Source organism: Apteryx rowi, unplaced genomic scaffold (genome assembly GCF_003343035.1).
Source record: "Apteryx rowi isolate R43461 unplaced genomic scaffold, aptRow1 scaffold_5, whole genome shotgun sequence".
Lineage (NCBI taxonomy): Eukaryota > Metazoa > Chordata > Aves > Apterygiformes > Apterygidae > Apteryx > Apteryx rowi.
This window is the reverse complement of record NW_020450760.1, coordinates 2909757-2925582: the sequence shown is the minus strand read 5'-3', so window position 1 is coordinate 2925582 and position 15826 is coordinate 2909757. Positions and strand designations below refer to the sequence as shown.

Sequence of the window (15826 nt, the reverse complement as noted above, 5' to 3'; positions counted from 1 at the left end):
ATTTTTAAAAATGTTGCCAACTCAAAATACACTTTTGGTTAAGTTTTTATTTTCCTTTCAATAACAAAAACAGCTGAATGAAGCTCTGTTATCAACTTATGGACTTTTGCTTGGGAAAGAGCTACTGAGTTTCTATGGGAGGGAAAAATAAAATAAAAACATGCCATATAATTGGAAATGTATTTCGTGGGTGTGCTTAGTATTTTACTACTAAGATTTTTAAAACAATGTAACAACTTCTGCCTTTGTCATCTCGGGCTAAGTTAATATTGCCTCTAGCTGGAGTCCACCATTTCTGGTGCAGTTTATTGGAAAGTGATTGTAATATGCAACAGAAATGCATATTGTTTCATAATTGTCATTGTTCATCATGGGTTATTAGGAGCATATAAACAAAACCAAACCCTCAAATCTTCTTCTTCTTAATACAGATTTTAAACATGGAAAAGAGGAAAAAAAAAAAAAGTCAGGTGCAAGCAGTACTTCACAACAATATTGTAAATGGCAAGAACCTATTTCTGCTACTAATATCAGAGAGCAATTTATTCTGTAAGTCATCTCCTTATTTTAAAGAGAATGTTTTGTGAAAGGCATTAGTCACTGGAGTGATGGTAGCAGAATCTGAACCAATGTGATCTTGTGGCAGACGAAGAAATGAAACGTGGGATGAAAAAAATAATGTTATAGCCATGACTTTCTTGGCTGAAAGCTGCATCTGGTTTGTTGTGTTTAATAGTTTTCTCTGGGCTGCAAGGTGGTTCTATCCTGATTTTCTTATTATTTTTGTAATAGCGTGGCTAGAGCAATGACGTATATTTCAGTTCTTTTACACGGTTTTGCACTTGAATATGATAATCTAGGCATTCTTGATATGCATATGATTGTCCAAAGTTTAAGCATTTTATAAAGTTCTTGGTGTGTTTGAATTCCTGTCATGGTAGTCTCCACAACTGAATTGCATATTGTATGAAAGCACTGTTTTCATTCATCTTGACTCTTCCATTTTTTTGCTCTTGTTTTGAGAGACAGGAGTTTATTAGCTGCAGCTATTAGCATGTGTTTTCATAACTCTTCATAAATAACGATGGTGGCTTCTTTAAAAGTGTTTCTAATAGTTCTTAAAAGATGCAAATAAGTCTATGAACTGGACACCTGAGCTTTTTTATCACCTTGTTCCATTCTGGGTATAGATATTCCTTTTTTCTTCCCTTTTCTTTTTTTAATGTTCTTTTTATTTTCTGTGTATGTTTTCTTTCACATCTCCTTTTCTTATTCCTCTTTGGTCTTTCTCCATTACTTAAACTATTAGTCTTTCAACTTCAACAGTTACTCAAAATATTGTAAACTGATGCAGTTCAAAAGATAAATTGATGAACATTTTGTGGATCAAAGAGAGAAATAGGGTCTATTTGTTTTGTTTTTATTCATTTTCCTAGACCGTACAGAATGTATTTTGCCAAATGCAGAAGGGTTGCCAACAGATCACTTTCAACCAATTCCTTGACCCAACTTACCCTCGGCTTTTACTTAATGTTACTGTATCCGTGCTTCTGTGACTGAGAAACATTCAATCTTGGAGGTCTTTCCATAGGACTTTCATTCGTGTACATTGCTATTAATTAAAAACAGTGACCCTGTTCTTCCAGGTAGTTCAGTTCTGAACTAGGTAGTGATGAGTGCTTATGTTTTGGATTGGTTCCTTTATTCCTTTAATTTAACCCAAATGAAAGGCAGTTGTGATTCACTCACCAGCTTCAGTAAGATTTAACTTCACCCATGACGAATTCTTCTGCCTCTTTCTGGTTGTTTCTTTCTAGTCTCTTAGGAGCTAATGCTAAGGCTCCAGATTCATTTCCGCATTGTTTCTTTCCATATGTCTCTGCTGGGCTGCTTGGGAGCTGTAATCACGTCAGTGAGGCCCTGAAGATTAGGCTAGCCGGAGCTTCAGGAAGCAATCTGGCAGTTGCTGGGCTGACTGGATACTTTCTGGAAGTCTTTAAATATATCACTGTGTTTATTTGAAGTTATCATTGAATCGCTGGTAAAAGTGTATTAAAAATATATATTATGGCTTTATATTATTGGCACTGGCAGTGTAACAGTTTAAATACTCTAAAAATGAATTCTATTCTTATCTCAAGTTCAAAACAGGAAAGCTAGTTTTACAGAACTAAAAATACTAGATTTGAAGCAAAGAAAAAAACATCAATATATATATATGCTAGCCCTGCTTTAGGATTCTTATTTTGTGTGATCTTTTCCAAATAAAATTGTTATTTTTAAGTGTGAGATAGTTCTGGAGAGACAGCATTGTGGAAGCTTTCCTTTAACACTGGATGATGTTAATGCACTGATAACCATAGCAGTCATAAAGCTCTTTTCCCTGTCTCCTGAAATTAAATTTATTGCTTGTACTTAAACCCAGCCTTTGCTGAATTTATCAGTATTAAAGATTGTTGACATGTCTTTATAGCCATGGCTTTATTGTTTGCAAATCAGTTTTCATGCTACTGACCAGCTTCTAATAGTACTGCTAACCAAGTTAGCAGGTAGTCTACTAGTGCAACAACTTTTGAAATGCTTCTGCATGAATAAAACACCCTACAAAATAAGAGCTATCTTAATATCAATGTACTATTCTCTTTTCTTGTAAAGAGAAGATTTTTCACCTCATTGGTTTGATAAATGTGTTTTAAACATTTAGTATTAAACTTTTTGATGAAAAATGAAGTGAGACCTTATGCTAGCTGTCTCAGCTAATTAAATTTATTCCATAGTAGTGAGGGCCATGTTCTTGTAACAAACTATCAAAATACAAACTCTTAAATATGAAAGGAAGAACAAAGCTGGCTCTTTTTACTGTTCCAATGCATAGGACTAGTGACCGATAAGATAATCGATTCTTTTGGATTGCATCTACTGCAAAAAGGAAGCCACTGGAAATCTGTAAGTGCTTGTTCAAATGATAGTGTTGATATGCACTTCTTGCACTATGTCTAGATTAAGAAAATAGGTGTCATTTAAAATATGTTCCCTAGCACGTTTTTAAACGTTACTGGAGCAGATGTTCCAACACATTTGAAAGTGTTCTAGCTATTTCTAGTGAGCTTTACAGAATTCTGCTGAAAAGCTCTTTATTGGGACACTTGGTTTGCACATTGAACTGATATGTCCAAAATGTCAAAAGTCATATTCTGCATAACAATCTGAAAATCTATTTGCATCCTACTTAAGTGTTAATAAACTTACTGGCATACAATTACAGGTTACACACTAAGTCAGGCTTTAGCTCTTAGCTTTTACACAGTTAAACTACATGTTTAGACAGTGCAAAGATAATGATCCATGTTGTACTTTCTTCTGGTTTCATGTAGAATGTTTCATCTATTCAGCAATTACAGTTTTAGAAGTCAGATTTTAATATTTAGCTCACTATGTTATGAAGCCACTAATTGAAACAAAAATGAAGCATTCTAAATTTTCCTCTAGTTTCTGTAGCAATTTATGTTATATCTATGAATGTATCCATTCAAGATCTGTTCTGTTTTAGTATGAATGTTCTGTTGAAATTAACTTGAATCAATCCATTAAAAATAGCTTTCAATTTGTTATACATGCTCCATAAAAATTTCCTTGTTTTGTATTCTCGATGAGCTCTGCTGTAATTCCTTTATGCTTGTGAATTCACGATGTGTACAACTTGATTCCTGATGCTTGCTTCCAACTTCTAATTTAGCACATCTGAATCATTGTTCTTAGGTTCACTGTGCAATTAATGACCATCTGAATAGAGACCCCTTTCTAGAAATATGGCTACTATATTTTCTTTTCTGCCATGTGATTTGCTTGGAGGCAAGCATATTACAGATAACTGTAGAACGACATGTTCAGTTCCCAATTTATCAGTCTTCATATGGTAGACTAGTTTTCACATTAACCTTTATTAATCTATTTGTAATGCCATGAACTTTTTTCTAGGAATTAATCCCTAGTTTGGATGATCAATAAGATAAAAGCCTTTATTCCGTGTCCTGTGAGCTGGCTGATACTACATGGGAGACTCCTGAGTGTTCTTTTGTGGCTGCTCTTTACCTGAACACCAAATGCTAGCCCTCTCCCTGCTTTCTTTTGAGACTTACCAAGGGAACTTTTTATCATCTTCCCCTGCCCAAAGTACTTTATTTTCAGGGACTGTTTTTCTGAAAGCTTTCAGTCAGAAAATGGGATCTGGAAGTATATCATCTATAATAGATCTCTTCTGTTATGTTGTTTAGTTGCTTATATCATTTGTGAACTTTTGATGTTGACGGTGAGGAGTTCTGGTTTTATTACCTAATATGCTGGTTGCAGTATTTCGACCATGTTCCTAAACTATATAGAAAGTAAGGAACTTCTGAAAGACCTCTATTTCCAAATATTGTCAAGAACACGAAAGAGACATGGAATTAGAACATGCCTAGGAGAAGGCAGAAAAGGTCACTTTATTAGAGAGATCTCTACTATAATTTTGTCACTTGGCTGTTTGCACCTGCCATTTTGGCCCCTTCTATTAGTCCTATAGATAACTGTGTAATGCACCATACTTTCTATGATATAACAGGAAACGAAAGCAGTCATTGGAAGAGAAATAGAAAGACAATGTTATCCATAGTAAAGTCTGCAATGATAGGAACTAATAATGAAATGTGAACCAGCTTGTCACATTAAAGCCAATTTTAATAAAATCGGAAAAAAAAATGCAATTATTGTTCATGATACCTCAATACTGAAACACAATGAAGAAAATCTTGTTTGCAAATGACAGCTAGTTTCAAATCTTTTAAGTCTTGGCTGTTTATTTCTGCAAAATATTGAAGAATTCATTAATTTACAACTGTAGGTGTAGGAGGATTATACAAACAGTAACTAGTCTATCCTCATTCATGTATCATAGAAAACAGGACTTGAATATGTGGCAAAAAGCAGTATTTTCAGAGGAGCAGGCCAAAATGTGTGCTTTTACCATTTTAGCTTGCCTATTAAAATCCCATCTGACATCACAAGATAAGAGCAACCTCATATTTAATGAGAATTTAAGATTTCACCTAGTAATAACACTGTTTGTAAGGACTGAGTTTAAGGCATGCAACAATACTGAAAACAGTTTCTCTTGGTTAAAATTAATTGAATATAAAGTCTGTCTATCCTCTAGACAGATGCATGATAGCATCTAACTAGTCCTATAATACTTGGTATGCCTGCTAAGGAAGGTGTATATATCAGACTGTATATGTTTAATGAACTGTTTCTCCTGCCCAAGCAATTTTTTGCATACTTAATATGTAAGCCCTTACTCCATGTAGGAGATGAGAGTCTGTTTTAAAGGTTTATATTACTAGGTATTCTTGGAGCTCAGCAGCCTTTAGTATTTAAAATACAACTTTCTAAATAATTCTAAGATGTTGATATCATTAAAAAAGATCTTACTTTGAGGTTAAAGCTGTATTTGTTATAATAGTGACATTTTAAATTATAGCGTTACAGCCTTTGGTTTCAGCCTCAGGCTGTTCTTGGATACAAAATCCTTTTCCTGGGCTCATATTTAGATGCCATTCAGGAAGAATGAATTTGGGATCTTCTGGAGAAAATGAACTCTGAAGATCTATCTCACTTTGTGTTGTTTGCAAATTCTGCTCATTCGTCTGCTTCCATGTCTCCTGTCAATTCTATAATTTGTAAGATCTTGCGCTATGCTAGCCACTGTAGTATCACAGGACCTTTCAGCAGGACAGAAAGTTATTAATAACATACAAACTTTTTCTTGTTCTCCCTTCGTCTTTGAGAGAAACATGTGCACACTGGTACGTGTGTTTACATTTGTTTCTTCTTTAATTCATGTTCTTGTTTGGTAGGGAAGGAATGATCAACAACAATCATTGAATTGGAATGAGAAGATTTTAATGGCTTTAATTCCTAGGGAACTTTTTACCATTATCTTGTAATGGCCCTGTAAAAATTTTCTTCTGGCACATAACTCCACTGCCTATGTTATAACCTAATTCCATATACCTTGCAGAGTTGCCGTTGCTGCTAAACCAGTTGATTACTGTCTGCTAATTTTTTTAACCTGAGTAATTTGGAGAACGTACTTCCAGGTATAGGCATCATGTTGGATGCTCTTTGGGGAAATGGAGTACTTCATCAGCTCTGCTAGTTCCATGTAGTCTTTCAGAACTTCATTCTAGGCTTACTGTTCAATCCTATTTTGAGCCAGTATATGAAAAAAGCAAAGCAAAAAAAGACTAGAAAAAATAATTTCCACATAAGTTATTCCACAACTCTCTCGAACTCTCCCTCCAGCCGTGGTTTTCCCTTATTATGATAAAGCAGTAGAAATACCATTATACCACACAAGCTGAGAACTACTTGAGAGATGCTCTGAGAATGCAGACTTGATGGCTTCTTTGTGGTGACCCTTTAGGATGTGAAGTATCTTTCCTGGGTAATGAAATACAATAGATTGTCCATTTGTAGGCGTAGACAGTTAACAGGCTCTATCGCTTGTAGGCACAGAACAGTGTTTGTAGCTTGAGAAAGACACATTCTTTTACCTTGGTGCCTTCATAGTTCCCACTTCCTCGTAATTTATTATTTGTGTGGAAAGTGCATAGCTTGTTCTTTAGCTGTCTTGTTTTCAGTTCTGTACACCCATTTTTGTTTCTTGGTATTTGTTGCTTAACTTTACATGACCTTTTACAGGCATGCCTATATCTCTCTAAGCGACTGCAGAGGAGCTAACTGTAAATATCAAACACCACTTCTTGCAACAGCAGGTAAAGCTTCCCTTTTCCTGTGGAAGATGAATATTGAAATTTAAAACTTTTTTTCTGGGAATGCTTTGCACCATATCCTCTATATAGCAGGGTGCACAGTAACACAGCAAAGCTGCACTGAGCTAAAGTCACCAGATCAGAGGCTTGAAGGAAAATCCCAGACAGCTCACAGGGAACTGCAGCTGGGGTTGAATGCCCCTGGATGAACCTTGCAGAGCATTGTCACTATGCAGCAATGCAGGGTTTGATGTGCTCTGCTGCTGTCTTGTGCGAGTTCTCCTTGCATTAAGCTGTGAAGCCACAGCAGAAGGAGAACCTATCAGCATTATTTAAAAGCACATTTGTGGGCTCCAGTGAATCTGCATTGAACCATCTCTTGAGATGCAAGTGTGTCCAAACTCCTCTGTTCTGAGCAGACTGTTTGTATTGGGCATAAATTGTTGGGTTTGGTAGCAGGAGCTGCGGGGGTGTCCTGGGTGGCAGGAAGTCATGAACAGCCTTGGGCTTGTCACAGCTGGTTCCAGTTGGCTCTGAAACAGGTGAAAAACAACCCAGTGCATGCCAAAACCTCAGCCAGTCCGAGGAGCACCTGGCACCTCTGCTCAAACATTTAAGAGAGTGGCAGCTGCTAGGGGCAGGAGGTAAAAAGGGGGCATGGAAGGAGATACATGAGAGGAGACAGGAGGGCACACAAAAGGAGATATGTGAGATACCTGGAGAGATGCATTTGGAGAACAGGGAGGAGACACATGGAAGGGGAGCACTGGAGACATGGGTGGAGGTGCTGTCTTGGAAGGAGATGCACCATACCAGAGAAGGTCTGCCTCTGAGACACCACAGCCTGTGGGTGATGTGCACTGGGGCAGGACTAGCCCTGAGGGACCACAGCCCATGGGTCACCTGTGCTGGGGCAGGGACAGCCCTGAGGGACCACAGCCTGTGGAGGACCCATGCCAGAGCAGAGGAGCAGTAAGAAGGAAGGAGGCAGTGGAGGACAAGAGTAGGAAGCCAGGAGCAGCAGGAAGAAACCCCGAGGCAGTGACCCCAACCTCCTGTGCCACCCATCATCTCACCGAAGGGATTAGGAGGGTGTGAGTGTAATGTGCAGCAAAAATGAGGGAAACAGGCTAGGAGGGGGGAGGAGAGGTGTTTGCCTGAAGTTGAGCCTGGGGAAAGGTTTCCCTAAGTGTTTGTTTAATTGTCGGGATTTTCTTCTTTTCTTCTCTCTCTCTCTTTTTTTTCTCTCAACACCTGAATCAGTAATTTAATTTATTGTCAATTAACATAAACTTTTAATTAAGTGAGATTTCCTGAGTTGAGGCTATTTTGCCTGCAACACTGCCCTAATTCTCGAAGGCGTTCCAGTGCAGCCATTGCCTGAGTGAAAAGAGCCGATGGAAAGTGTAACAGTAGAGATGTGTGGTATTTAATAAATTTTCCTGTATGCTTAGTTGGTTGTCTCATCGTTATGAGTAAATCATTTGTTCCTCCTCACAAAATGGAGGAAAATATACAGCATTAGGCATGCACTCTTTTCCACTTATGCAGCTATTTTTAATCAAGGTGGAACTAAGCAGCACTGTTGAACTTGCTTTACTTTATCCTTCATGTGAAAATTGGGTTTTCATACTTAATCACTAAAACATGACAGAAAAAAATATCTGAAGCAGGTACCACCTGTTTTTCCTTTCATCTTGATTCATTCATTAACTTCCTCATATTAAAAGCCCTCCAAGACACAATTAACCCTTTTTTAATACTGTGAAGCTTGAAATGATCATTAAAACTCATTAAAGCTGAGAAACTTATTTTCAAAGGCACTTTAATATTAATTTTTCCTGATTTCTTTTCTTGTGGTTAGGGTGGAATACTTAGGATATAGCCATCATGGTTACAGTGTTAACTAGCTATTCAAGTAATTAACAATAATTGGTTGCTTAGCATTGCAGAACTACAATCTGCTTTAGATACCTTGAAATAATTTTCTATAATGAATGTTGCCTTCTGAGTGTGGGCTATTCTACTAATGATGATGTCAGCAAGTCCTTCTTGTCCAGCAAGAAAAAAATCTAATTGAGGATAAAACCCATCACTAGAAGGCTTGGGTGTTTTTTCTCTCCACCTTCTCTTGCATTATGGATTGTGCTGTTGCGACAAGAAAGCAAACACTTAGGTTTTCTAATTGATTGAATTACTCTTGTTTTTAATGTCTTTTAAAATGTACAGACATGTAGTCAATTGTATATTAACACTGACTTCAGTGCTGTTGCATAGGCATAAGTGAAGGCTGAATTTGGTCTCATTTAAAAATAAATAAATCTATTTTTTGGGGTTCTGTAAATTACCTAGCCTACTGCAGGCATTATATAAGCAATAGTCTTAGAATTTAGTTGCTGATTAGAACAGAGAAAACTCAGAAAAGCTTCCAAGCTCATAAGCAGTGTTGTTTGAAAAGCACATCTTTGCAGGATGAAAATGGTGGTGACTAATCACTAAGGTTTAGAAATGCAGTGGTGACTTTAAAGAAATGAACTGCCTAAGTTTTTAGTTTGACTGGAAATGCAGTCAAACTGTCATGAAACATCATTAAACTGTTGCCTGACTTGTACTGCTGATATTAGCAATAAAAAAACTGGGGTTTACAAGTATGATCGGAGTATTTAGTATAAATTTTATTAGGCAAGCTCAGTTAACAGATGTAATAGTGTATTATACAATCATAAGATATTTTATAATTAGCTTCTATTGAAGCAGAATATTAATAGGGGAAATAGTTTTGATAGCTTAGATCCACTATGCTCACTTCTGTGAGGTAATTTCTGTGGGTCATTTGTTGCTTAAATTTTAATTTTGTCTTAAAGCTGTGACTAAAGGAGCACTGCGACAGAATGTGCTTTTGATTATTGTGAACCAGATTTGGTAACTGAAATTGCAATTAAAACTATTTTTTTCCATTTTCTAAATGGTGATTTTGAAAACAATTGCCTTTCTCTCTTTAAAATAATGAACTATTTGGACTATTTGTGTTCTGAAAACACTAGTTCTTATATTCTTATCTCCTTATCTTTCTTAAAAATTTTAGATAATCAGTAGAATGAGCTTTTCAGAAGCACTCAGTATCACTCTATCCAAAAGAAGCTAAAAAGTCAGAGGACTTAAGCCAGTCCTTAGAATTCCCCCTGTAGCTGCATGATGATACTCTTACCTGCGTCCTCAGTGAAGTTAAGGAGTTTTAAAATGGTACTTAAAATTTTAAACTGCAAGTGTGAAAAATATGATAATATCCTCTCTATAGACAGATCTCAAAGCCTGATAATAGCCTGTAAATGGTCAGATCTTAAAGCCGCAGCCTCCTAGGCTTCCTTTTATTCTTTGGAAAGCAAAATCTGATAGAGGCAAATATTTTGGAAGAAAGAAGTGTTAATGAGAAAGTGTATTCAGGTATATCCATACGCAGAGATAGGAGGGAAATATAAATGGGAAAATATAACATGAATTGCTACTGAGAACAATTTAGACATTTCAAGAAACAATACAAGTGATATGAAGATATATTACTACTGATTTCTACCTCATTAATAAAATACCTTTATTCCAATGGACCATGCAACTATTCCAAACAAATATTTACAGCTTAGCGGATATGAATTTGGAATGCAAAGTTATCTCAACTAAAACCATTTGCTGTAATTATTTTTCAGTAGATTGGAAACAAATAATGTGATTCTTTTTGATTAAAATTATTCTTATCCTTTTTTTTTTAAGGTGTGGGATGCTGTAGATGCAGGCTGCTGTCTAAAAACATATTCCTGTCACTACTGTGCTGTTCGAGCTGCCCAGTGGTCATCTTGTGGAAGAAGAATTCTCAGTGGGGGCTTTGATTCCATGCTTCATTTAACAGATGTTGAAACAGGTAAACATCATATATGGGTACATTTTGGCCCTATTTGTTATGTTTTTTGAGTACAGCTAACTTTGGAGCTTGTTAACCTTATTCTTTCTTCTGAAAATAAAGATAAATTCTCCACAGCTCAAAGTCAGAATTCCTGAAATATGTCCTCACTAAAAAATAACATGGCAATTTAGAATAGTTTAAGGTATTGAAAAAGTACAGAATATCTTTACCTTCATTATCACATGTGATTGTCTGACGTTGCACAAATGAACAGTCTGAAACAAAATCTTGCATATTTTTTATTTGCCCGACACTATCGTGAACATTCATTAAGGTGTTTGAAGAGCCTCTTAAGGTTGACTTCAATAACACTTATACATAAGATTAGTTTAAGCATAGACTTGTACCTTATCCATTCATTAGGTTTTAAGTTTGTACATATAAGTGAATTTCTTTTGCTGAATAGGAGATTAATTAGGAGTATAGAAGCTTAAATTTTGACATGAAATCTTGAGGCTGAATCTGTGTTGTTTTAATGCAGTCTTGGATTTGATTTGGAATTTGATTGTTGCGCCCTTAACAAGTAATTTCCTAGGTGCTGTATTTTCTCATGTCTCCTTAACAAACCAAAGTGATTCTATCAGCTATATTTCTCCTATCTTTTACGTATGTTATCAGCATTGATACAGTGGCATTCATTGGGGTTGTATGTAATAGGTCACGTCTGTGTGTGTATAAATGCAGGATAAGGCCTAAAATTGTCAACTGAAGAGATACAATCTTATCTTTTGTACTTAATTTATTTTTAAATTTTTAAATGTGCAGTTTTGTATGTAAAAAAACTATGAAAGAATTCCTTACAAAAACTACAAGTATTTTTTTGTCTAGGAGTGTTTTCTATTCTGTAAAATAGAGAACTGTTATATGTAAGTATCTGGAGAGCCTCATCAAATTAAATGGGAAAGCGTCAAAGGAAACTTGTGAACGTTGTTTGTACCAAAAACAAGTCCTTTTTCATGTTTTAGGAATTGATTTTTTTCTTCAATGTTTGTCATTCCATAGGACTTTAAAATCAAAGATGGCTGCAAGGGAGCTATTATAATTAGAGAATGTAAAACACGTGGCATGTGTTTTATGGAATATTATTATGGAATAATATTAATTATTAATATCAAATATTAAGTTATGGAATATTGATGGTTTTGGAATATTCCAGCTTTATAACAATGAAAAAAGCTTTAGGTATCTGGAATAGTAGTACCATGTGAGGTTACTATAGCAAGACATTAATTTTATAGACTTTGTCTTTTATTTTCAGTCTCACTGCAGCAATCTTCTCATTTATATTTTCATATAAAAAAAGATCTTACTAATGCAAATGAATTTAATTTTGAGTGCAGTGCTCACAAATTATAAACAGAATAGTTATTATCGTTAGTGGGATTTATAACAGTAGAATACATTTTTTGTGCCCAAGTTGTTTGAATAGATTATCAGTGTCTGTAGGGAAAATCTCATTTTATAAAATTCTAGAACAAATTCCAAAGATATAGAATTCCATTCATATATTTTAATTTTGAAAATATTTTTGAGTTAACTATCCAGTAATGGAATAGTCTTTTGGATTAGATTACCTTTAGTGTTTCATTTGCTAGTCTAGTGTTTCAGACACAGGCAACAGTATCTGTAAATAAATAAATAAATAAATAAAAATAATAAATAAATAAATAATGTTTACCAAGTCTGACTTTTGAGTTATCTAGTATTCCTAACTACTTACATAAACTGTATGTGTAAGGGCAAAATGAATACTTAACAATTCTTGAGAGTACTAGATATTCATTATTGCCCTATTTCAAGGGCAGAGGATTTCTTGGAGCTCCTGTGAATTGTGGTTGTAATGTTGATATTTGGACCAGACTTTCAGTGTTACAAACCTTATTTGGAAAAATGTGATATGAATGATAGAAATTTTATTCTAATTTCATACACTTTCAGCTCAGTTTCTACTTTTTTTTCCCCTGTTGTAAAGTTGCTCTGTGTTTCACACAACTCATTCAATTCTTTCAGAGAAACAAGGCAAGCAGTTTGCTTCTGGAATCCAAATCAAGCTGATATAAAAAGCCTCATTTCCATTTGAAAAACACTAAGGCGGCTATAAGATTTTGATTTACATTAGTTCACAGAATCATTCGTTCCTTCTCACTCTTCATCAGTGCTGAGATTATTTCTTCTTTGATTAACTTCAGATAGATGTTAGAACTGTTCCTTCACAAAGGAGACTTTTTTGGGGCTTTGGCCTTAACTACTTTTCATTGCTAGACTGAAATAACTACCACTGTGTTTAAACGCAGTAAGTGCATATGCCGATGGGATTTTATAAACAATAATACTGTCTTCAGTGAGTACTTTGGCTCTACGCTCTTGTCTCTTGCTCTTATTCTGTTTCAAAATTTTTTCTAGTCATGTTTACTGAACTCTAATCTTTCTCATCCTTGTTTTCAGTGTAGTTCTTATGTTATATCTGTGTTGTAGCAATTGTTACATCTCCTCTGCCAAAATAAACCTAATAGTATGAAGAAAATTACTTTTAAAAGTTTCAGAATGGTTGCAAATACAGCTTAGTACATGCAGCATTGTTTAACTGTTCAGTTCTTTTTTGTTGTTTTGAGTTGTTTTTCTGTTAGGAACATAGCTGCTGCCTTATTAAATCAAAACTGTAGTCTAGCTAATTGTTTGTTCTGCATCTGATGACAGCTAGTTACAAGATTCTTCAAAGGAAAGTGTAAGCCTTGTTGCTACAAGGAGTGCTAGAATAAATTCTCCATGAAATTTTGTTCTGAAGAATGGACTTAAGTGTGGGTAACCCTCTTCCTCGGATGTTGCCTTGTCTTGTGTGACTTTTTTTTTTTTTTAACTCTTTATGATTTGAATGATATCAGAAGCTAGACTTCAGCAAGGCTTTTGACACTGTCTTCCATAGCATCCTCATAGACAAGCTCAGGAAGTGTGGGTTAGATGAGTGGACAGTGAGGTGGTTTGAGAACTGGCTGAATGGCAGAGCTCAGAGAGTTGTGATCAGTGGCACAGAGTCTAGTTGGAGGCCTGTAGCTAGCGGTGTCCCCCAGGGGTCAGTCCTGGGTCCAGTCTTGTTCAACTTCTTCATCAATGACCTGGATGAAGGGACAGAGTGCACCCTCAGCAAGTTTGCTGACGATACAAAACTGGGAGGAGTGGCGGATACCCCAGAGGGCTGTGCTGCCATTCAGAGAGACCTGGACAGGCTGGAGAGGTGGGCGGAGAGGAACCTCATGAAGTTCAACAAAGGGAAGTGCAGGGTCCTGCACCTGGGGAGGAATAACCCCATGCACCAGTACAGGTTGGGGGTTGACCTGCTGGAAAGCAGCTCTGCCGAGAAGGACCTGGGAGTGCTGGTGGACACCAAGTTAAGCATGAGGCAGCAATGTGCCCTTGTGGCCAAGAAGGCCAATGGTATCCTGGGGTGCATCAGGAAGAGTGTTGCCAGCAGGTCGAGGGAGGTGATCCTCCCCCTCTACTCAGCCCTGGTGAGGCCACATCTGGAGTACTGCGTCCAGTTCTGGGCTCCCCAGTACAAGAGGGATGTGGCATTACTGGAGCAAGTCCAGCGAAGGGCTACAAAGATGATTAGGGGACTGGAGCATCTCTCTTATGAGGAAAGGCTGAGAGAGCTGGGCCTGTTTAGCCTGGAGAAGAGAAGGCTGAGAGGAGATCTTATCAATGTGTACAAGTATCTGAAGGGAGGGTGTCGAGAGGATGGGACCAGACTCTTTTCAGTGGTGCCCAGGGACAGGACGCGAGGCAATGGGCACAAACTGAAACACAGACACTTCCATCTTAACATGAGGAAAAACTTTTTCACTGTGAGGGTGACAGAGCACTGGAACAGGTTGCCCAGAGAGGTGGTGGAGTCTCCTTCTCTGGAGATATTCAAAACACGCCTGGATGCAATCCTGTGCAATGTGCTCTAGGTGACCCTGCTTGAGCAGGGGGGTTGGACTAGATGATCTCCAGAGGTCCCTTCCAACCTCAGCAATTCTGTGATTCTGTGAGAAGCAAACACTGAAATCTCATCATTAGTCAGCAAAAATAGTTTGGTGTGTTTTTTCAGTCTAACCTGAATTTGTTGGCAGAGAAATCCTGATGCCAAGGGAGAAGACGTATCCATGCAAGCCTAGCCTGCAGTTTTATACAATCAAACTTCTTCCCCTTGTCCTCTTTATTTAATGAAAGTTCTGGATAGCTGAGAGATGGAAGATACTACAAGCTGGAAAAATGGGCTGACAGGAACCTCCTGAAGTTCATCAAGGGCAATTGTGAAGTCCTGCGTCTGGGATGGAATAATGCTGTGCAACAGAACAGGGTGGAGCCAAACTGGCTAGAAAGCAGCTTTGCAGAAAAACACATGAGGGTCCCAGTGTTAAATATGAATCAGCAGTGTGCCCTTGCAGCAAAGAAGGCCAACTGCATCCTGGTCTGTGTTAGCGAGTGTGTAGCCAGTATATAGAGAAGACAGAGCCAGGCTCTTCTCAGAGATGCACAGTGAAAGGATGAGAGGCGGCAGGCACAAGTTAGAACACAGGAAACTTTGGCTCAGCTTCAGGGTGATCAAACACTGAAATAGACTGTCCAGAGAGACTGGAGTGTCCATACTTGGAGGTATTCACAACTCAGGTGGACAGGTCCCTGAGTAACCTGCTGTAACCGGACCTGCTTTGAGTAGGGGAGTGGACTACATGACCTCTGGAGGCCCCTGCCAACCTACATGATTCTGTGATGCTGTGGTGAAGAATATGGAAAGAAAAGAACTCAAACAATTGAGGTAGAAGGAGTTACCTTGCCCTTGTTTAGTGAGTTTGAGAATATATTCTATTGTTCAGGTCGTCTTTCTTTAAACTCATTTTTTCTAAATATCATCCATTATCCTAGCATCAAGATGTTAAGCTAAAGCTCTACACAAATATGGCTTCCTTAGAAAACTGTTGTTATGCATTTGCTGCAGAGTATGGGTCTGATCCAAAATATGCATAAATTGCTTAAGGAACTGAAAGTTATTCATATAAGTATTTCTGCGGGTACA

The 15826-nt window shown here is 37.2% G+C and overlaps 1 protein-coding gene across 3 annotated transcripts in view; it reads left to right on the top strand.

Moving 5' to 3' along the window:
* Window positions 1-15826, top strand: part of WDR25 (WD repeat domain 25) — a 68480-nt gene that overhangs the window by 30116 nt on the left and 22538 nt on the right. For all 3 annotated transcript variants that reach the window (XM_026079718.1, XM_026079719.1, XM_026079720.1), the window contains one exon: window positions 10578-10725. In XM_026079718.1, the coding sequence (XP_025935503.1) occupies window positions 10578-10725 (148 nt within the window). The remainder of the gene's footprint in view (window positions 1-10577; window positions 10726-15826) is intronic.